The sequence below is a fragment of the Dendronephthya gigantea genome, unplaced genomic scaffold (assembly GCF_004324835.1).
Source record: "Dendronephthya gigantea isolate DGI-Jeju-01 unplaced genomic scaffold, DenGig_1.0 000029F, whole genome shotgun sequence".
Classification (NCBI taxonomy): Eukaryota; Metazoa; Cnidaria; class Anthozoa; order Malacalcyonacea; family Nephtheidae; genus Dendronephthya; species Dendronephthya gigantea.
The window spans coordinates 1,095,751-1,117,970 of NW_021163039.1; the positions used below are offsets into that span (position 1 = coordinate 1,095,751).

At 38.6% G+C, this 22,220-nt stretch overlaps 3 protein-coding genes and 1 long non-coding RNA gene across 4 annotated transcripts; 2 read left to right on the forward strand and 2 right to left on the reverse strand.

Annotated features, from left to right (window-relative positions):
* Positions 1-5: 5 nt before the first annotated feature.
* LOC114524029 (ribosomal protein 63, mitochondrial-like) lies at positions 6-1,245 on the reverse strand. Its single transcript, XM_028545140.1, has 3 exons — positions 1,131-1,245; positions 920-1,031; positions 6-683 (listed from the first exon to the last, which is right to left on the reverse strand). Exons 1-3 carry the CDS (start codon positions 1,184-1,186, stop codon positions 519-521), a joined length of 333 nt encoding a protein of 110 aa, XP_028400941.1. The 5' UTR covers positions 1,187-1,245; the 3' UTR covers positions 6-518.
* A 334-nt stretch (positions 1,246-1,579) lies between these two features.
* On the forward strand, positions 1,580-5,705 carry LOC114524052 (ribonuclease 3-like). Its single transcript, XM_028545163.1, has 10 exons — positions 1,580-1,683; positions 1,950-2,037; positions 2,818-2,993; positions 3,094-3,169; positions 3,304-3,388; positions 3,494-3,598; positions 4,341-4,489; positions 4,810-4,892; positions 4,982-5,016; positions 5,313-5,705. The coding sequence occupies exons 1-10, from the start codon at positions 1,584-1,586 to the stop codon at positions 5,406-5,408; spliced, it is 993 nt and encodes a 330-aa protein (XP_028400964.1). The 5' UTR covers positions 1,580-1,583; the 3' UTR covers positions 5,409-5,705.
* Positions 5,706-6,197: 492 nt separating this feature from the next.
* On the forward strand, positions 6,198-17,086 carry LOC114523893 (serine/arginine repetitive matrix protein 1-like). The gene is made up of 13 exons (XM_028544953.1): positions 6,198-6,562; positions 6,956-7,057; positions 7,587-7,772; positions 9,095-9,169; positions 9,972-10,037; positions 10,522-10,584; positions 10,786-10,878; positions 11,531-11,805; positions 12,082-12,273; positions 12,414-13,728; positions 13,946-14,797; positions 14,924-15,457; positions 15,908-17,086. The coding sequence occupies exons 1-13, from the start codon at positions 6,324-6,326 to the stop codon at positions 16,062-16,064; spliced, it is 4,149 nt and encodes a 1,382-aa protein (XP_028400754.1). The 5' UTR covers positions 6,198-6,323; the 3' UTR covers positions 16,065-17,086.
* A 1,540-nt stretch (positions 17,087-18,626) lies between these two features.
* Positions 18,627-20,618, reverse strand: LOC114524080. The gene is made up of 3 exons (XR_003687070.1): positions 20,533-20,618; positions 20,101-20,207; positions 18,627-18,830 (listed from the first exon to the last, which is right to left on the reverse strand). It is a non-coding gene; the product is annotated as an uncharacterized LOC114524080 (long non-coding RNA).
* Between the last annotated feature and the right edge of the window lie 1,602 nt (positions 20,619-22,220).

Sequence of the window (22,220 nt, forward strand, 5' to 3'; positions counted from 1 at the left end):
AATAAAAAAATCATCTAATTAAATTAATGTATAGTTGTGTTTTTATTTTATAAGTATCTTGTTATCAATCATGTTTCGAAGTCTAGGTATTGTTTTAGTTGACATACATGGCCCATTATTAGGGGAGTTGATTTTTTATATCCTGTATTAGGGAGAATGACTTAGCATCTAATGTGGTATAACAACTGCCTAAATAGACAAAACACTTCTCGACGTTTTGACCTGAAGGCCGTCAGGTCGAAACTTCAAGAAGTCTTTTGTCTATTTAGGCAGTTGTTTTACCACTTTTGATGCTAAGTTGTTTGAAGACACTGCCACGCTGCTCCTTGGTTATAATGGAACGGGAGAGAATACCCTATTCAAAAATCGAAAATCTTTCCTATTTTAATCAACAATTTGACTTTGTTAATGAAGAGTCTGGCAGATGGTTCTGACAATTGGTTTAAAAATGCATTCCTGGCATTGAAGCTAATCTGAGAACAAGTAAAGTTTGAAATAAAGTTTATAAATTTTGACAATCAAGGTTTAGTAACATTAAGATGTTGAAGAAGTCCAGGTGTTCGAGATGAATTAGTCACATTGTGAACTGCAGTTTTTCCTAGTGTTCTATTTTGCTTAATCTTGTCAAAGAAATCCTTCCTTTCTTTGTGCTTTCTTGCAGTAGCATGGGAGTGCTCTTGGGACTAAAATGAAAAATGAAAAAATGTAAACCTTTTGGTATAGAAACAAAAAAAAGTAAAATTATTGAGTTCAGTACTTAAGTCTCATGAAGACAGTTAGTGAAAAATTAACTGCCGTATACCATTTGTAAGAAGTGTAGGTTTGTTTTGTAAATTGGCGAAGCCCAGAATGAACCAAAAGGGGAGAAGGGGGCAATTCCTGGCTGGGTTGGGGAACATCTGGCATACATTTTTCTTACCACTGTTAAAAAAGGAAAACTTAGTAGTTCCATGTTACTCTCGATTTGTTGGTTCTTTCTATCCACACGTTTCCTTTGATACTTCGTAACTTTCATAACTGCACGATGTTTACTATAAGAAAATACATATAATGTTCCCTGTCAGTTTCCATGCAAAGTGAGTCATGCATATAAAGTTATAGTCAAAATGATTAAAATTAATATTACTCACCCAGAAAAGATTCGTCCTGGAACGTGCCGGTAGAATAACACTGTTGTAATCCACATTTTTAAAACATTTTTTAAACCAAATCTTTTCAAAAGTTCTATTCAGATTCTCTGATCACGATGATTAGCTCAGTGTAACATGAAGTTCCTCTTGGCGTAAGAGAGCATGTGCTTGGCTTTCCTTCAAAACTGGAATTCGTAAATCGTATAAATTGTCTTGAAAGGATTTGGATTTGAGCGTATTGCTTGATGTTGACTTATCCTCATTCCTGACGTTAATATTTTAAAATATTTTAAATGTACATTGCAAACGACAGCATGAACAACTAACATTCGCCATTAAAATTAAACTGAAAACAAATTCAATGGCCCAAAAAATTCGCTTTATCAAGTATTGTAATAAGGAATCTTAAAGCTTTAACCAAGGAATTGCAGTCACGAGAATGTCACTTCCAATATGGCGAACGTTTCAAGGTTTGGAGTGAACTATGTTTTAGCGTCAATAAATGCACGAGTTTCTGGAAAATTTTGCCCTAACTGTATTGCAGCTCTATCAGGTTGGTATATGGTTTATATTATAGCTTTAGGAAGAGACGGGATGTCTTTTAAACCACACAGTAATGTCAATGTTTTCAAGCTTGATTTTATATCTTTATAAATTTACATTGATTATTCGTACTTTACTAATTATGTAGTGTGTTAATATGGATTGTACAATTTTTAGCCAGTAAACTTTCAAAGCAATCAAACAAAGTTCTTTATTAGAATTTCGACTGTGATGCATAAGCAAATCATTGTAACCAGAATTCGGAAAATTTTACAGGTGCAAGGTTCTACAGAGGGAGTAATCGTGATGTAAAAAGGAGAGAGTGGAATAAAAAGATGGACGAAATGAAACAACAAGGTCCAAGGTAAATATCTTTACTATTTGTTTTAGGGCGCATCATTTTATGGACATGCAACGTCTGAAACTTTTAAGCAGTTTTAAGCAGTATAAGTAAATTAGCTTGTACCCAGGGTGCATTCGGTGTATTTCACACGCCGAAGATACGCCAAAGCAATCTTAACATTACGCCAACTTCCCACCCTGGGCCATACTTACGACAATTACCCACTCCAGGACGTTACGCCGATCGCAGACTCGCCAAGACGTTCGACTCGTGAGTCAAAAAATGCTACACGTTTAGAGGACCATTTTTAAGAAGTTAAATGCCTTTGTTGTCGTTAAAATACTTAAATGCATGCAGTTGAAGTCGGTGGGTGTGTGGACCTTTGAATTACAAAGTTTGGTTTGTTTATCCGGTATTTATGCGCCGACAAGTTAAAAACAGTGTACGCCACTACGCCAAGGAAAGTTGATTGTACGCCAGTACGCCAAGGATACCCTAACTCTACGCCGAAGATATTCCGATTTGTCTACACTGAATGCACCCTGGGCTTGTACATACACCATGTAAATATTTAATGTTGCAAAGCTTTCGGTCGGTTGACTTGGGACTTCATCATTTGCACACAATACGTATTTTTTACTGCAAAGCTTTGGACCAAAAGCTAATTTACTTATATTATGATATCACTATGCAAAAGTACAAGAATATTTTAGGCAATTATATATAATGAAAGTAAATGCAATGCATATTTCTTTCAGATATCCATTTTGTAGACTTTCCTATATTTTATTTTTTATGTAGAAAGTTTGATTACAAGCAGTTTATCAGCAAAAACTATGAAAAAGAAATTACTGCATTTGCTCATCGCCTTGGGCTTGCTCCTGACAATGAGCTACTGAGACAAGCTTTTATGCACAGAAGTTTTGAAAGTGATCAGAACAAACTAGTTGACCACAATGGAAAACTAGCAGTTCTAGGTAAGCATAAATTAAAATATATATTTGATGTCACCATGTCAAGTTCATAATTTTGAAAATTTCATCAGAATTTAATTTGCCTTAAACAATTTTGGTTTAGGATTTAATATTGCCTCCCAAATCATAAGCTCATTCCTATATCTCTCTTATCCCATTTTTCCAAGTTATGGATACAGGTATGTTATTTTCATGAATTTCTATATTTGAATAGCATTACATTGCCCAAGTTGATACAAGTTAAATGGTTAAATATCTAGAATCAAAGGAGATATGAGATCATTTACAACTGCAACCAATTTATTGTTTTCAGAAACCTGCAAGAATATATTTTAAGTCAAGAAGCCTTAGTACATGTTGCAAGATCTCTATCAATTCCTGAACTTATAAAGTCAAAAGTAAGTCTGATTATAATTTATTAGTCAAATATGATGGGTCTTAATTCATTTCAGATGAAAACTAGAGTTTATTGCACACATGTCTGCATCTATTTTTATTTTTAGTATGATTTATTGAGTTCAGACGACATAACAAATATTGGTCCTACAAAAAATGACATAATTGCTGACTCTTTACTTGCCCTTATTGGAGCGATTCACATAAATGAGGTTTGTGGAGAACTAAAGATATGATGCCACAGTGCTTGGCAGAACTGAGCTATTTCATTATTTTACATCAAAATTGGATATGGCCTTCATTTGGAAGAGATTTATTTGATAATAGGGATAATGGCAAATGCCCCCCCCCCCCACTCTCATGCCACCATTGTGTAGAGTTGTAAAAATGGACTGGGGTTTACTGAGAAACAGCCTGGTGCATCTAAAAACTGATGGACCATCCCGCCATGCATCTTAAAACTATTACAGTGCAAACAAATTTGCCTGTTGATTGCTGGGCTTGTTTTCAACTATTTCATATTGCCAAATCTTAGTTGAGGTGAATCTGTAGTTTTATGCATAATTAGCAGTTTACCTGGAATGGTAAACATTTATTTTCTTGTAAAATATGAAACTTAGGAGAATTTCACCCTCCAGTGAAATCAAAACAAATAAGTCGCCAAAGTCGGTAAAGCCTTTGACTAGACAAGCTGGCGCCAAGTCATTTAATGGCTTCCAAAATATGTCAAAATTGTGATTGTCATTATATCGGTACACTGTGCTTGGTTTTAATAACAACGGCATCGCCAACGGCGTTTGCATATAAATTTTTTTGGGTAATGAAGAACCATTACTAGTAACCACTCCTCGAAGCAGTTTGTGGCAGAGCCAGAAGTTCGATATGTTTTTAGGAAAATATTATTTTAAATTTTAAAATGCAATCCGTAGTCAACTTATTTTTCTTATTCCCTAGGGAGCTTCACGGGCGAGTTCTTTTGTACGCGATTTCCTGATTTTTCAGTTATACGGTCAGGAATTGGAAGATATAATTCCATTCAAGAATCCAGAAATGTCACTGGCTGCGTTGCTTCGACAACAAGGAAAGGAAAAACCAGTTGAAAGGTACAAAAAAATTACGTTTCCTAAACAAAAACATGTTCTGTGCGAGAACAGGCATCAAGCCTCGCATCAAGCAATGATAACACATTTGACACAGATATAAACGCGCAAAAACCTAGAGCTTGTTTTTCATCGGGAGAGTTTGTTTGCGCGAAGAGAAATTTTGCAATGTGATGGTCTATCGAAAATGCTTTTGAGACTACATTTTTCGATATAAACCAATCGCATTTCATGGTTCTAAACCGCAATCTGCTAGCGTTTGAAATAGATCTTTATATAGAAATGACTCACGTGATAAACTTCAAATAATTTCCCATTTTAAGATTGATCAGTTCAAGTGGCAGACACACAGAAACTCCAGTTTATGTTGTCGGAGTATTTAGTTCAGAAACACTTTTAGCCAAAGGTGAGGTTGCGAAAAGTAGTTTGTTATTTCAAAATATTTAGTCAGACTTTGCTAAGAGTAAGATGTGTTTTTCTAATTTTGGCTTTTAGTCGCAAATCCAATCTTAGAAAGGGCAAAATACCAGGTAAGTTTATAAATCTAAACGTGTATTCATAGAAGGTTCTCGGTTATTGCATCAATCCGCCATGTTGGTGCAGATTTGAAAAGAAATCAACATGGCCGAACTGACGTGACAGTGTCAGAGTGGCGTCACGTGAAGAACCTCTCCGCTTGAGACATTCTTTGTTTTTCTATGTCCATACCAACCAAATTGATCATAAAATTTGTTTTCAATGTATTTGATATTATTTTAGTATTATTATTGATATTATTATTTTTATATTATTATTACTTTTTTAGTTACCTTTTTCTTCAATTTAGGCCTACTGCTCGGCTTTGACGAACGTTTTGACTTCGAACATGCCACAACCGGGCGGACTGCCGCATGATAAAACTTCTCCTACACCAAGTATATAATACGCGTCCAGTTTCAAGTGTGGGAGCAATCCTATATTCAGTCCACAGGATCGAGTTAACTGGAATGTGCTGCTAAAGATGAGAGCCATTTATTGAGGAGGAGGAGGAGGGGTGTTTTTGGAGGTGTTAAAGAACGTGCTTTTATTGGCCTTCCCCCAAGTATTCTCCAATGAGAATTGAAGAGCGAAGTAAATTTGAAAACTGACAGCCAATAAATACCGCAGAAATAGCAGAGAAGATATTCCGACCATGGAATTAACTATTGAGTCATCCATTGCATTAAATATTTTAATTAAACATTGTCACAAAGGCATCTTCCGATCTAACCTCCAGTTTTTGGCAGAAAATGTATATACAGTGAGATATTTTAATTTTTAATAGGCTTGGTCTCCCCAATCCTTTTCTGGTACGCGTTTTCACGCTTAGATACACGACATGTATACAAACTACACAAAACAGGATATCAAGAAGGTCATCACATTTATAAAAATATCTCGTGACTGTGCTCATGAAGTAATTGACACAATATAATCCCTTCCATGCTAATATGCAGCAAAAATATCGAGGTTACTTGTGCGTCACCGTTCCTTTTTCGGCTCTCCCCTTCTCCCTAAGGGAAGAGCCGCTTGGTTCCACACAAACGCACTGGAAACAAGTCTGCAACAGTATTTTGCGGTCAAAACCATTCAGAAATTCCCAATATACGCGTATCTGAATTACGCATCCTGGCAGTGTTGAGGTCAGTGGGGAACTAGAGTGGTTTCGCGAAGCACTATGGGAAGGTTTCAATGAAGCATGATGATGGAAAAACCGTGAAATTACGAAGCGCGTTTCTTGAACAAAAAAAACGATGTAAAACCTGCGTTTTTCCTATTAAAATCGCGTTAGTCCAGCTCAAATTGAAGAGAGGAAGCCATGTACAATAATATTGGTCTTACGACTCCTCGTGGTTCGGGTACAAACGGCTACGTTACTCGAAATTTATCTTTCGTTGCAAACCAAAAGGAACGGGTCAGCTACAAGCCTGCCGTCGATATGGCGAAGTTTGAGCAGACGATGACAAAGAAACCGAATAAGGAAATACTCGAGCATGAAAGAAAGAGGCAGATTGAAGTGGAATGCACAAAACTACAAGATACGCTGGAAGAACAAGGGTAAGTTGTGTTTTTATGCAGGACAGGACAGTTCTTTGCCTCAAACATGAGAGTCAGTCAGTGACTCGTTTATTTGCACGTGTTGAAGAATGTCTTAAAAAATGCAGTATATACTACGCTTTAGTTCTACAGTTTATTCATGCTCTATCTTCCTAGCGTGTGATTTAAGTATTTACTAATTTTAGTATTTAGCATTTGTATCCAATGGTAATTTTAACGCGCCGTAAATTTTTCAAAATTTGAATTGTTTAGCATGAATAACATGGTAAGTGCCATCAACCAATGTAGTGTCCTGTCCCATTGCATATAATCTGCAATCTATGCTGTGTGCATGGTGCAGTTGTGGATGATCACTCAAAAGTTTTGCCAATCTTTCTTTTCTGCATATTCTAGATTCTCTCAAACTGAAATTGATGATGAAGTAGCAAAGCTTAGAGAAAAATTGATGGAAGAAGGTGGATTCAATGATGAAAAAGATAGTGACAGAAGACCTGTGTAAGTATCCATCATTGGAAGGCTGAGTTCAGACTGAGTGCCCAGCACTGGTGCCTATCACTTTTTCTGGCATCTAAGTTGGGCTGAAGTCCAAATTAAGTCAGCCACTGTGTCTAAGAACGGGTCCTACCTCCAGAGGTAGTGCTCAACAAGGGCACTGTGCTCGGCATCTTTTATGAACCAGTCTTGACTTCTGGCACCTGTGCCAAGCACAGGTACCGAACACAGGTACCGAACACAGCCTAAATCTCTAGCAGGAAGATATAGGAGGCTACTTATAATCAGAAAGTTGATACAGATTTCTTTGATTTGCGGTGAGTATCAACGATACCTGTCAATTTATGTACGCCGAATGACCGGCGAAAACCCTGACACTATGGCAAATTAGACCTGAGTTTTTCTTCATATTCTTCTGAAAGTTTTTACTGTATTTTTCAGTCCTTGTCCATTTCATCAACATAATTAAATCATCTGTCTCTCCCAGTTCTTAAAATAAGCTTTTTCAATCTAATGTTCTATTCCCATCCAGTTTCACAGAGACCCACCAAATTGCTCAAGCAAATGAAGAAAAAAATGCCAAATTTAAAGAAGCATTTGGTATCAAAGATGACTACAAAGGAGGCACAGCTTTCAATCAAGAACTGCAAGCACTTGAACGAATGAAGGAAAGAGAAGCAAAAGAGAAAGAGAAAGAAGCAAGGAAGTATGAATCAAGGTAATTTAATAATAACAACTGCTATTGAGAGTTTCTATAAACCCACATCCATTAAAACTCCATAAATTGTTAACATTTTTTATGGGTTACAATTTGATAAGCATTACAACTTACAAGTCGTCTTCTTTAGAATAATTGCTGGCCAATTTATGAAGTTTTAATAGTTTTGTGTTTTTTAAAGTGATTAGCTCAGTAATATTAGTGTAGTTTCATATGGCATTTTAATCCTTACTCGTTTAAGAAACCGCTCCATCATCCAAATCTTGGATTATCTCATTATGGAAATTCAAGAGACTACTAATATAAGTCTATATGGAGTCTCTTAATCTCTACTCAATGCACATCACAATTAGTATTTGGCATAAAAATGACAAGCACACAGGTATTACACACAATTCATTACACACAATTCATTAATTTTAACAAACAATTGAATAGTATGAAAAAATACAAATGAACTAGTATGTATCAGGCCAGAGTTTCCAGCCGTATTCAAAGTGTCTTCAACAATTGCAAAGAAATGGGAAAATGTATGACATTGGGGTTGCCATAGTTGATAATAGACCTTTCAAAATTGCATGGTTAAAACAGTAGCCAAGTACATGTAGACAATGTCTATATGTATAAACTTGGATTTGATATCATATTGTGTTTGGAAAACATATCAATAATCCGGTATACACTTAGAAATACTGTATATATATTGCTAGTAGACATTGTAAGCTGGCACTAGAAAATCTAAATGCTTCGATTACTTGTCAGTGTGTAAACATTTAAAAGCTAAATTATGCATTTTTCTGTTTCCCAGCAATAGTTGTAAACACTGTGTAGGTAGTCTTGGCATATATTTTTAATTTTGAACAGGTAAGTCAAAACCTTTTAGTGTATGAAAGTCATATGTTTTAACATAAAATGTTGTGCCCCAAGTATTGTCGTAGACCAAAAAGCAATTCTTATGATAGAAATCATTGTTTAGCATGTTTTTTTTCATGATGTTAACAGCACAGGTTTGTTAAAAAAATTGTGCTGCATATTTATTCTTCTGACAGGAGACTGTGGTAAAATCTGAAATGGCAATTGAAAAGAAATTTGATCTGTTTCCTTTGCCACAAAATCACATCATCAAAAATATGTTTTCAGAACTGAATCAAAACTTTTAAAAAAAAAACAAAATAGTGTCCATATTTATTTGTGAATACTGTACAATATCCAATCTATGGTTGATACTAATTCTAATTTTTCATGTGATGATAATTTTGTGGACAGATGGAAATAGATCCAATTTGTATTTTATTTTATTAAACTAATTCCATTTCTTTCAGCAAATCTAAGAAGTCAAAGAAAAGAAAGGCTGATAAAAATGCCTCCGACTACAGCTCAAGCAGTGGTTCTGAAAGGTAACATAGAGATTTGGTGTGGTTAAACATGCTGAAAATCTCAATCTCTTGACATTTACCTAAAAAAATAGTATTTGGTTTTGTTTACTTTATGGTTCTTTGTTATGTTCTTTTTTCAGATTTTTGGTACCAGGTAATTTATTAATTGATTAGATGAATAAGTTAACAAATTTTATTTTTGTTTAGGGTAGTTATAAATATTATTACTCTTTTTGGTCGGCACATAAAGTATATATCAATTTGAAAGAATGAATAGACACTTCTCGAATTTGCTTTAGTGCACACAGAACAATACCACAGAATACCTATAAGAAGTAGAACTCCTGTACTTTTTTCGGCAAATGCGACAAAAGCGACAAAATGAAATATCCATTGTAATTATCGCTACTCTGGTTTTAATAAATGAAAGTAATCACCACACAAAGGATTAACTTTCACAACCTAAAGTTTCGAAACTCCGGTCTAGTGTCTTCATCAGGGGTGATCTGATGTTGAAACTCAGTTCCTTATATATACTCTCAAAATGAAGTCATTTTGAGAGTATGTATAAGGAACCGAGTTTCAACATCAGATCACTCCTGATAAAGACACTAGACCGGAGTTTCGAAACATTGGGTCGTGAAAATTAATCTTTTGTGTGGTGATTACTTTCATTTATTAAAACCAGAGTAGCGATAATTACGATGGATTATATACCTGGTTGCCGTGAACTCATTAACTTCAAAATGAAATATATATAAATAGAAATAAATACATTTGTAGAATTTTTTCTAATTTTTAATGTTACATCTGTAAATTGCAGTGATCGAGACAAGAAGAAAAAGAAGAGAGCAAAGGAAAAACGAGCCAGAAGAGATCGATCTGAGAGGTACCTTCCTGGTGTAGCCGTGTAGAAGTCTTCTTCTTGTTTGATTTAAATTATTTTTATTTACTGCATGAACATTTATTAGTCTAAAATGTATTTATATTTTTTAATCAGGTAATCAGGTAGGCTAGTACTTGTATTTCATTTTTTTTTGCTATTAGCCCATCAGCTTGCAGTGCACCCAGATGAGCCATTCTAGTATTTTACCCTGTCTAGTGTTTTACTTTGTCTAATGCCAGATGGTTTTACTCTAGTGCTGCCAGTTAATATGTTAATTAAAGTATTTTGTGATTATGTCTAAATTTTCTTATTCAATTTCTCTTGCAAAATTTTTTCTTGCATCAAATGTTCATTATTACCCAGATGTGATTCAGGTTGACAAGTCTCAGATGCATTTTATTCATAACAACAAGGGTATTTCATGACAAGACTCAGATATATACATGTATTTTATTCTAATGATCATACCTCTATTGTTTCCTTCTAGTTCTGAGTCAGATAGGCAAGAATCTGTTGAACGCAGTAGGAAAAGCGAGAAGTCTCCAAGAAGGTAGTTGGAAAGAGCGAATGATGTCAAATATTGATAGATATTGTTAATAGTTTCTTCTGATTATATTTTAGGAGCTAAACATGCATTTGTGGTAGGTTTAACTGTGGACTGGACTAAAACACAAAATTAGGGATGGTTAGGTTAACAAAGCTATTTATGTTCTTCATATGACCCTAATTATCAATTATAATTTTATTTCAGTAAAAACAAGCAACGCTCTCCTTCACCTGATCAAACAAGACCAAAAGGTAGTTATGAGGAGGAAAGAGATCGCGATAATGAGAAAGAAAGAAGGTAATCAGATTGATGTATATTTTGAGAGTTGTATGTTTCTCTTGCTCAGACGTTTGCCACTTGATGGGTAGTAGTTAGTGTTTGTTGTGATCTGCTGTGATATCTTGTTACTTGTGGTGTAATATTTGCTCTTCTTGCAAGTAATTCATTTCTGACCAATGATGACCAAAATCCAACTCATATTATTCGGTGATGATAATGGAAACACGAGCAATTTATGTCTGAGGTCGTTCATTTACTTACTTAATAAGTGTGAAATAAGGCAAATAAGTGTGTTAACTCATTGTAACTGTCAATGCAATAATGGTGTTCTGTTGGTGTGTTGTGTTCGATAATGAATTATTGTCAGGCACAGTGGGGCACTCTGTATTCAGAATAACATCTCTATACTTCATACTTGTATCATTCACATCATATTTGGAATAACAACTATTCTATACTTTGACCATTCACTCGAAATATCAGATTAAACACAGGTGTTTATTCGATACTAATAGCACCTATTCTATAATTTTATCATTTACTCCATAATTGATCCTTCCTATAATTTTATTATTCATTTGAAACATTGGAGTTATGTTATATTACGGCCAGCCAAAAAAGCCCATGTCTTCAAATTTTAGTATTTGACCAAGTTCGACTTGTTCTTCAGCTACAGCAGAGATGGTGAAGATCGAAGGCTACCAGCAGAAGAGAAGGACCCTAAAGACAAAGCGAAGAAAAAACACAAAAAGAAAAAGAAGGACGATGATTCTGAGCCTAAATCTGGTGGACAAGATGCAGGGTCAGGAAAGAAGCTGAAACCCGCAGATCAAATATATCAAGCAGCTTTTGCAGATTATCAACGAAAACAGAGAATGTTACAAAAACAACGATCACCGAGCAGGTCATCCTCTGATTCAAGTGAGGAAGATCAGCAAAGTCCAGGTAACTAACGCGAGGTCTGTTCAGTTCGCCTCTTTGATGGATGGTTTGTAGTGTGTGAACGTGCATTGTTTATGGGCAGCAAATCAACTAAGCCAATGCAGTACTGCTTCATCTATAACAGACTGCATTCCATACATCAAAGTGAATTGGATCTGACAAAATTGGATCGTGTTTAAAAAACCTTTACGTCACTTGCAAACCGCGCGAATCCTGCAAAAATGTAAATTCACATTATAGAAATTCCTTATCAATGTTTTGTGTTTGCTTCACCTCCAGCTGACGAGAAACGCCGTGCCTCGCGATCTGCCAGCCCCCCTCGAGAACAAACTCGTGTTTCGAGGTCTCCACCAAGAAGATCTCCTCCCCAGCGTAAAGACGACACTCCCCCTCGTTTTAGTCGCCGATCAGACGGCGTTGATAGAAAACGTCGGTCTAGTCCTCCACCATCTCGCAGCCCCCCAAGGAAAGGTAAGTTGTGGACGAAGGTTTATTATTTTGTTTTAACCGCAGTTTATGCTAAATAGCAGAGGGGTTAAGTTGGAACGGGGTGCTTGGCAATCAGCCTTTGCACGTCTAACCGGATTTTAATTTTCTAATGCACTAAACAGGTCGTGTCAGCCCAAGTCGGTCCCGTTCCAGGAGTCCTATCCAGCAAAAACGTCGATCCAAACGTTCCCCCAGTCCTCAGCGAAGCAGAAATAGGTCGAGCCCAGGCCGACAGACCCGATCCCCGCCTCAGAGAAAACGCGAGCCTAGCCCAAGGCGGTCACGTTCTGATAGTCATCCAGGTCAAAGGGTCCGTTCGAATGCGCGTCGGTCGCGTTCTGAAAGCCCTCGAAAAGATCCTAGTCCGTCCCGCTCCGTCAGTCCCGTTCATCGGGGTCGGGCGTCCAAGCATAGTCCGTCGCCGGTCACTGAAAGAGGCCGACGTTCCACGAGTCCACCACGGAGGAAAAGCCGAGAAGATGTACGTACCGCGGCGCAAAGGCGTCGTTCCAGCCCTAGCAAGTCTCGCTCGCCTAGTCCTGCTCGAAGAAAGGCTCGTGCCAGTCCAAGCCGATCTCGTTCAGGCAGTCCAAAGAGGCGTCCGAGTTCAGGCCGGTCCGCCAGCCCACGGCAAACGAAGCGCCGGTCCAGCCCCCGTCGGCCTAGCCCACCTCGGAGACGACGTGAACCATCTCGGTCAGCTAGCCCTGTGCGCAGGAGAGGTCGCTCTAGTCCCCGCCCCAGTCCACCTCGCCGTCGTGCGAGACCCGGATCGCGCCAATCGCGAAGCCCTCCGAGAAGACGTCCGTGTAGCCCCCGAGCCAGTCCTCCTCCACGAAGAAGGCAAGAAAGTAGATCCCCGTCGATTAGTCCGGATCGTCGGTCGAGGGAACGTAGAGTTATGAGAAGTGGAGATCGAAGAAATGGTAGGCCTATTGAGGGTAGATCACGTTCCGTGAGTCCACCAAGTCAGTCCAGAGAACGTAGTAGACCTACGGTCAGTGGGGACCGCGGGAAGGGCCGTCCTAGAAGTGGAAGCCGCTCTGTTAGTCCTCCGAAGGGTCGAGCCATCCGTCGGCCAAGCAGAAGCAAGTCTCGATCTGTTAGTCCAGCACCTCAGTCAAAAGAGAGGCGACCTATGGCCAGTGCAGATCGAAGGAGAGGCCGTCGTAGAAGTGGAAGCCGCTCTGTTAGTCCAGCACCTTTGTCAAAAGAGAGGCGACCCATGGCCAAAGCGGACCGCAGAAGCCGTCAGCACAGCGAAAGTAGGTCCCGTTCGGCCAGTCCAGTTCAAATAAGAGATCGTTCCCCGAGTCCGGCTCAACGAGCAAGGAAATACCGGTCACGTTCCGTTAGTCCTGCCAGAAGAAAGGAAAGATCGTCTCCAGGTAGATCTAGATCTGGAAGTCCCAGACAAGAGCCCGTCCATGAAGTGAGGTGAGTATATATATGTATTATATGCATCACTCCAAAAAGTCCCCCTTTATAGTTTCCATCCTTTGCAAGTCTACCAGACTACCACAATAGCCGGTATGCCTTATTTCCTCTGTCATTCTGTTTATTTGTTTGATGTTTTGCTAAAGAAAGAAATTTTCCATTGTCTGAATTATCAGACATACATCATCAGATAAATTGATCGATATTGTTTTTCAAGGCCACCATCTTTAGCTAAATCTGACGAGAGATATAGTCCATCCGACCTCGTAACAACACCAATGCGAGAGGCTGAACTTGCCGAAGCAGCCGGGCAATCTGAAGAGAAGCATGAAGAGAGCTCTGTTACATCAAAATGGAAACCATTAGCAGCAATTCCACCACCGCCAACACCACCCAAAGCTAAGCCGTACACCTCTAAAGGCCCACACACTCCCCCAGGCTCACCTCGGAGGAGAGGACCGCACACTCCATCGGAATCCCCGCTTTCAAAAAAGAAGGGTCCCCATACCCCTTCAGGCTCACCAGCATCGCAGAAACGGAATCGTCGAAGCACTAGCCCTCGGCACAAAACCCGAAGGTCGCCTCCAGCTGGGTCAACAAGTCCAGACAGAAGACCCCGCGGTACGAGAAAGGGTCCCCATACCCCTTCAGATTCCCCACATCCCAAAAAGTCTGCATCTAAGAAGAAAAGATCCTCGAATCCGATTCCTAGCCCCTCGCCCCCAAGAAGAGAACAACCTCGCAGTCCATCGCGTTCACCCACACCCCAAGAGCAGCCTCCAAGCCCATCGACCTCTCCATCAACAAGCCCAGAAAAAGAACAACCCCGAAGCCCCACACCGAGTCCACCAAGGAAACAACGGGCTCGGTCGCCCCCGCCTAAACGTCGGTCTAGCCCACCGCCTGCTAGTCCGCCCAGGCGACGTCGTAGCCCTTCCCCCAGTCCTCCGAGGAGGGCTTCACCATCCCGTTCTCGAAGTCCCCCCAAACGAGGTCGGCGCTCACCTAGCCCGAAAAGGAGAGCTCGTCCTCAGAGCGCTGTAAATAGACGACGCCAGAGTCCGCGAAGGTATGTATTTATAGAAGACCGAAGAGTGTATTTTAACAGAAATTGAAAGAAAATTACAGTAGTTAAATGATCTGATTCCCGTTACTCTTAATTATATTCGTAATAATGAAAGTTTCATCGTCGCAGGTCGTCGCAAGGCTTTGGTCTGAGCCAGTCACCGCCTCGTGGCAAGTCCCCTAGACGATCCCAAATGGCCACTGACGATCTTCATTCACCCAAACAATCCCGCGCGAACAAGCTTGGACGCAGTCCAGCCGAACACCAAAGATCTTTGGAACAGAAATCTTCAAAAATGAAAGTCAAAAAGAAACCAAGTTCCACGCGATCCTCTTCGTCTTCGTCCTCCGAGGATAGCTCGAGTAGTTCCGACTCAAGCTCTGATTCGAGCTCCGACTCCGATAGTGACGAATCGACGGATAAGCGTCCGCCAGCGAAGAAACCGAAGATGAAAACTTCGGATGGAAAAGGTTCTCGTGGACAAAAGGAGAAAAGACCTGAAATGAAACGTGTGAATGAGGAAGGAAAAGGGAATAGGGGCGATTTGAAAGCAAAGAAGAGGGGTGAAAAGGAATTGAAAATATCAAGAAAGGAAGTGAAAGAAAACGACAAGAAGAAGAAGAAAGAGATAGTAACGAAATCTAAGAGCAAGAAAACCGAGAGGTCAGTACATAGATGTGTTTTAGGAAGGATGACATCTCCTGGATAAGAAAGGTAGCAAAATATAAACATGTTGTACATGACGTTGTTCAGATGTTATCACAATGGTATGTGACCTTATTTCTGCGAATTATTGTTTTGTAAACTATGCATATAATTCAGTGGCTGTGTGGATAAGAAATTCATTTAACTTCGTATGTACTGTCCATAATGTACGATTTCATTTCTTACATAACTGCATCTATTACAGCAAGATGTTTGCAGATGTTGCATATAACATGACTTGACCAACAGTGAAGCAAATTAGACTAATCGGAGTCAGACTTTATTTCATATCTCCGTTATCCTTCAGTGTATTTTTGTAGAAATATATTAATTCCCTACAAAGTCTACTATAATTCTATTCTATTGGCAAGATGTACGTATCTAAACGTTTTGGTTGCATTTTACTAGCTCCAAACGCGAAAAGAAACTCGCACTATCAAAAGACAATTCTCGGAAACGTAAATCGAGAAAGAGTGAAAGCGAATCCAGCAGCGAAGACAGCTCGAGTTCATCCAGTTCAGATGAAGAGAGCAGTTCAAGCAGCAGCAGTGATTCGGTCGAATGATCTTCGCTGCAGCGTCGACGAATCTTCGCTCAACGCCGGACAGCAATTGTATAGGAGACATTCATTGAAAATATCGGTTACAAATGTGGCATCGAATTATTTGGATAATCTGCATAAGGTTAACTGAAGTGATGTTTCAGGCTCCAAAGGTAGAATAAAAAAACCTAGAGCCTGTGGAACGCAGTTTCTTACTGCAGATATATATTGAGTTCTATATATGATTACTATCAATCAGTTCTATATATGATTACCACCTCTCGAACGTTTTCTGTCGATTTTTCAACATGTCACTTCAGTTCTACCTATAGATCTTCGGTCAGTAGCGACGACGCAAATTTCGATTCCGTAGACAGTCGAACTCATCATTGATGGTCGTTCTCATCATTTAACTCGATCTCGGGTTGCTAGAACACCCGCCCGCACTCTTATTAACGACAAATATACACAGAAAATAAACCAAACCCTCAAATAACCCAAATAACTAACCAAAAGGTATTTTCACTCGTTCAATTCGGGATTTTGCAAATACGAAAAAAGAAAAAACAAAGTGGTTAGAGGCAGTATTCGAACACAGATCACGCACAAGAACAAACCCCTTGACCACTGGACAGCAATGCATCGATAAAAAGCCCACTAGTTTAACATTATATATGTTGGTCATTTAAATCGGCAGCCTAGTCCCAGGCCTCATTGTATGAGAGGCCTAGGGACTAGGCTGTTAAATCGGCAGTGTTCTAGCAACCTGGGATCGAGTTAAATGATGAGAACGACCATCAATGATGAGTTCGACTGACTACGGAATCGAAATTAGCAGCGACGACCAGCCCTGTCTAATGAATATAGCAGCCATTATTTTCTAACCAGCTTAGATATTGTAATGCACGGTCCTCCTGAACACTTATAACTGCAAAGTATATTTACTTTATTGAGAAAATTTCTTTTTTCGCTTATTCGTTGTGTTCGTTTAGTGTTATCGTTAGTTTTAGTGTAAAAAATACTTGAATATCATGTCTTTCCACTGACTGCTGTCTATTAATATCAGCCTGGCTATAATTTAATATTTTCTATTTTTCATTAATATGTTTTATAATTTTAACGTCTGACTTCACACTTAATTCTCACTATACTTTCAATGTCTTTGAGTTCGCTATTTCTCACTACACTTTCAACCGTCTGACTTCAAACCATCGATGTCTGATAGTCTGACTTGAGGGCTGACTTTTCATTCTTCTGATACCAGCCTTCGGTGGTAAATTACTTGCTGCTTTGCAATGCTTTATTCGGTGTTTTTCTCTCAGCCTTTATACTGACAGTCTGGCCTGAATGCTAACTATTATTGTTGATAATACCTGCCTGACTAGTCAATTACTGCTTTTTATTGCAAAGTTTCTTGAAACCTAGTAGACAGTATTGTCATGGTTGACAAAAATTCAAACCAGTCAGTCAGTCTGTGAATTTTCTGGGAGGTGACCTTGATGTCTTGGCGATTTTTTGTACATGGTCAGAAGATAAGGGGTTTTTTAATCATTTTCACTGCTCTTATGTAACAACTCTTTGGCCCTTTTGCCAAGTTCATAGAAAAGAATCGAGGAATCGTCGTCGTTCCTGTGAATTTTACGACATTGCTTCTCTTTGGTGTTGGTTTTGTTTAAAAGGTATATACCCCCGGAACACCCGATTTTTTTCTCGAGCATCGCAAATGCGCATGTGCCATCGGGTCTTCATCAATATTCACGATGTTAGACACAAGGATTTAAGAGTTGACGGTATATTCATTAAACAGAGAGCTGGGAAGAAACACCATGTAAATATGAGTGTAAGACCTATTATAAGCATGCAGGTATGAATAACGGAATATAAAGTACTTTACTGAATCACTTGTGGCGAATATACATGTACTGATTGAGGACTGATAGGTTGGGCTTGAATTTAAGCTGAGGGCTTTACCGGGCTTTAGTTAAGGCTAATTTCCACTCCGGAAAACGAGCAGCGGATCGGAACGAAAGATAATCCGCGCGTGCGCCGTCTGTTGAAATTTTTTGCTTATATTGATCCGAAAGCGTCCGAGACCGGATAAAAAAAAGTTCAAATAGTTTTAACTTTTTTTTATCCGATCCGAAATCACTTCATGGATCGGACCAGGCTCGGAAAAAAATCCGATCCGCTGCACGTTTTCCGGAGTGGAAATTAGCCTTTAAGTGGAAACCCTGCTTTTGACGCAAAGCTCAAGTTAACCGTCGCAACAAGGCACCCGTCCTTGGTTTTGCCTTAAAAACAATCGTAGCCTATATGGTAAGAAATGAACGTAATGAACCCCATTTTTCAGCAATTTCAGAAAATATAGAGAAGGCAAAACTCCAAAGAATAAATCCAAGAGTGCCTGTAATTCTCTCCATAGAACTTCAACTGACTCATCCTTACCAGCGTCTCATTGTCGAATTAATCATGACGAAAATTTGCACACATGTATCTGTTTCCATTCATCTTTTGCATTTTAGAAGCAAATTTCACCGAAAGTTTCTTTTTACGATTCAATGAATATATAAAGACCAGCAATACAAATTATATCACCGAAACATTTATTTCGTATGCAACGTTACATCTACTTCAGCGATACTTTTAACTACCCCAAAAACCCACTTCAATTGCAGCATGGTTTGTCGTCTGGTATATCACAGAATCTTGTTTCTGAGCAATCATAGTGAGTTCCGGGACAAGGATCGTCTATGTAAATACATTCGCAATCAGGCCAATCGCAAGCTGTCTCTATAAAAAGAAATGAAACATGCATGCTTATGTGCCTCCGACGAATGGCCATAGCCACAAATATTTTTGAATTAATTATATAGAGCTGTCAATTTCGGCAAAATTTTTGCTCCATTCGATGAACCGATGAAATTACAGTGTTCAGTTTAATGCCAAAATCCCGTTGTTACCATTTTAATAATATATAATAAAAGTATTTCATCGATGAAACTACAGCGTTCAGTTTAATGCCAAAATCCCGGTTGTATTACTTGACTGTGATTGGTTGATTTCAGTGCAGTTAAGGTGGTCCAATACCATTTTTTTTTCTTTAATTTTGAAAAATATAAAAATCTGTTCATGCCATATTGCAAACCAAGTTACTCTGAGTGAAAAAAGACTTGTAGGAATCTTCAATCACTACAGTTACCCAGACCAGACACACCCAATGGTGGAAAATAGTCATAGACGATTTTTGTAAACACGATAACAAACTAGGTTTTAACTCTAGAACGACGGAATCGGTTTTATTTATTTGAAGCTGAACTAGAATAAATAAAACTTGTCCAGTATTAAACGTTTTACAGAACGTTTTGTATAAAACTTCTACGATCTGTCTGAAGTCGCTATTTTACTTAGAATGAACGAAATGCAAAACTTTTAGTTCACCACCGAACCAATTGTCTTTATTAAAGTCAACCATGAAAATTTCATCAAGTTAGCTTTATCACTTTTTGGGTTATCGTGCACGAAAGTAAGGGGAATGAGAATTTTAGTTTGTTAAGAAAAGCGACGAAAAAGGTTTTGTATATATTCATAAATCATAGCTTAATTAACAATACAATAGAACAATGAAACAACAGAATAAGCCAATCGACCCCTTTTGTTTGCTTGGGGTAAAACCCTAATGAATAAAATTGGAAAAAAAATATTCGGGATCGCTTAGGTATACATTTAAGTTTGCATCCCTTGAAGTTTTTAAAACTGCTAATCATGCTATTACCTATACAAATCTCCGGGAGACAGGATACGCTCAGGAATCTTTTAAGAAGCAAGAAAATTTTTAAATTTGATTGTTATAGATCCTCGTAAAATGAGCATTGAACAGTCTTATCAGAGACATTTTCTTGAAAATTTTGATCAAAGATACATGCGTGGTTGCTAACAACTATATATACAATTTAACTGACTCAAAAGGTAGGACCGTTATGTGGGTAGGACCGAAATTTACTGTATTGTACATTTTCTGACATTTAGAAGTTATAGTGAAAACTTGTTCAATTCAACTTACGATCTTTTCTGATCCTTTTTGAGCAGCTACCAAATGCAACGGTCAATGCCAGAATAAGAATAACAAAGGTCTTCATCGTAGAAATCTTTCTTCAATTCAATATTTCTCTAAAGTTGAAGAAAAACAAATTCGCGATCAGTTTACACCACACCATTCTAAACCCGGCTATGGTACAGACACTCCAAACACAACTCTTTACTGAAGCGTGTATGTCATTGGATTCCTATAAATGACATTACTGACCGAACAACGAGCGACTCTGTGCTGTGCCTATAGTTCAAATTCAAATTTTACAGCTAAATATTAGTAATGATGCCCGGAGATGGAATTGGACCAATGCGTTCTCTTTCGCTCAACAACAACTTTAGAAAAAATGGTAGTAAAGTTGAATAACGCGATACAACTTCAATATAAAGGACGATAACAACATACCTTCAAAATGTTCACGTCTTCAGCTCCAAAGCAATATGCAGGCTTCATCAACAGTTATCGCGTATTATGTGTTCCCCTGTCGTTTTCCACACCCCCTAACATTCCTGCAACCGGAAGATCTCCATCATGTTGAAGAATGGGTCTCTCAACAATGACGACAGACGTCATTGGGCGAAAGGAAACGTTGTCAAACCACAATTGATGCCGGCATAGATTGTCGGCTACAATATATCAATATATTGCTTGGATGAAATGGATTAGGTCCAATCTCGAGTATTACTCGTTATAAGAAGTGCATTCGCGTTACTGAAGTTGGGATTGAACCAATGGAAAAGTTGAACTATCGCGTAATATGCGTCGTTTTCACGCCATCAGACAATCTGTTGGAAAACAACAAAAATATTGCATGTCGCGTTCCGACTCGTCGCGACAGATTTCTTTGGACGAAAGGAAACGTAGTCAAACGACAATCGACGTTTCCGACCTTGGAAAAAAATGAGCATAAGCCTCCTCCCCCCCTGGTTTAGCAGCAAAGAGGACATTGGTATTCATGAATATCGTTATCGTATCATCTTTCGTGATGATTTTTATTCGCATAAAGTCTGTGATGTCGTTGGTCACAACAGTTTATTTTCTTTTTGTGTGTCATTGAATCATAGGGCAGTAAACGTGGATTGTATGTGTTTTAAATGTTATCAGTTTTGTCAATTGTCTATAAGAATAAATACACTTGATTCCATTTCATTTAATATCGAGTCTATTTTAATTTAGTAACAATTTTCACCAGATTGTCTCTTCTGCAATTTATTTTATATTCACAAGTTACAATCGTCTAGATATCTTCTATAGAAACCTCTACAGGGTGTCTCAAGAAAAAACGCAACAACTTAAATATGCAAGAATATTAATATTGTTCGGGTTTGCACCATAGTTCAGCTAAAATGACTTTTAGCATTTCAAATGAAGGATTAAGAGCCATTTTCAATTCCAAGGGGTGCTTATCTATTGCGATTTAGAGCTGTATTAATGTTCTTGCATATTTAAGTGGTTGCGTTTTTTTTGAGACACCCTGCACACACAGGCACATGTAAATTTATAGTATGCAAAATGAACTTAAAATAGATATGCCGCAATAAATTAGCTCCGGTCGCGATTATTTTTCATATTAACAAATACAGTCGCGTCACCAATGTCAGAGATTGTGAAACGAATGATAAAGTTCAACTATCGCGTTGTATGCGTCGCCTTGTCGTCGTAGTTCACTCCAGGGGACTATCCAGTAGCGTCACCACGAGACAAGTCTACCCCACTCCCACCAGGCCCTTTTTTTAGTTGTTCAAATCCGTGGAGAAAATCGTTTGGGGGGGGGGGTGCGGTTGATACCTCCGTGCTTTACTTTACTTTTTTACTTTACATACTACAGTATTAGTGATTTATTGGTATTATATACACTCTACAGCAGGTAAGAGGCATCATTTCAATGTTCAAATATGGTCGCATCTGTAAATGTTGTTTCCGATGATCTAGAGGTCGAAATTTTAAAATTTCCCAACCGGCGTCGGCGCGAATACACTCCATCAGGTCTGGCAACACCACTCTTACAAACATCAGGAAGATTGCTTTTCAGCATGTCAAAACAATATATCAGAAAAGGTTCTGGACGCTTCGACATGAAAAAGCACACCCCA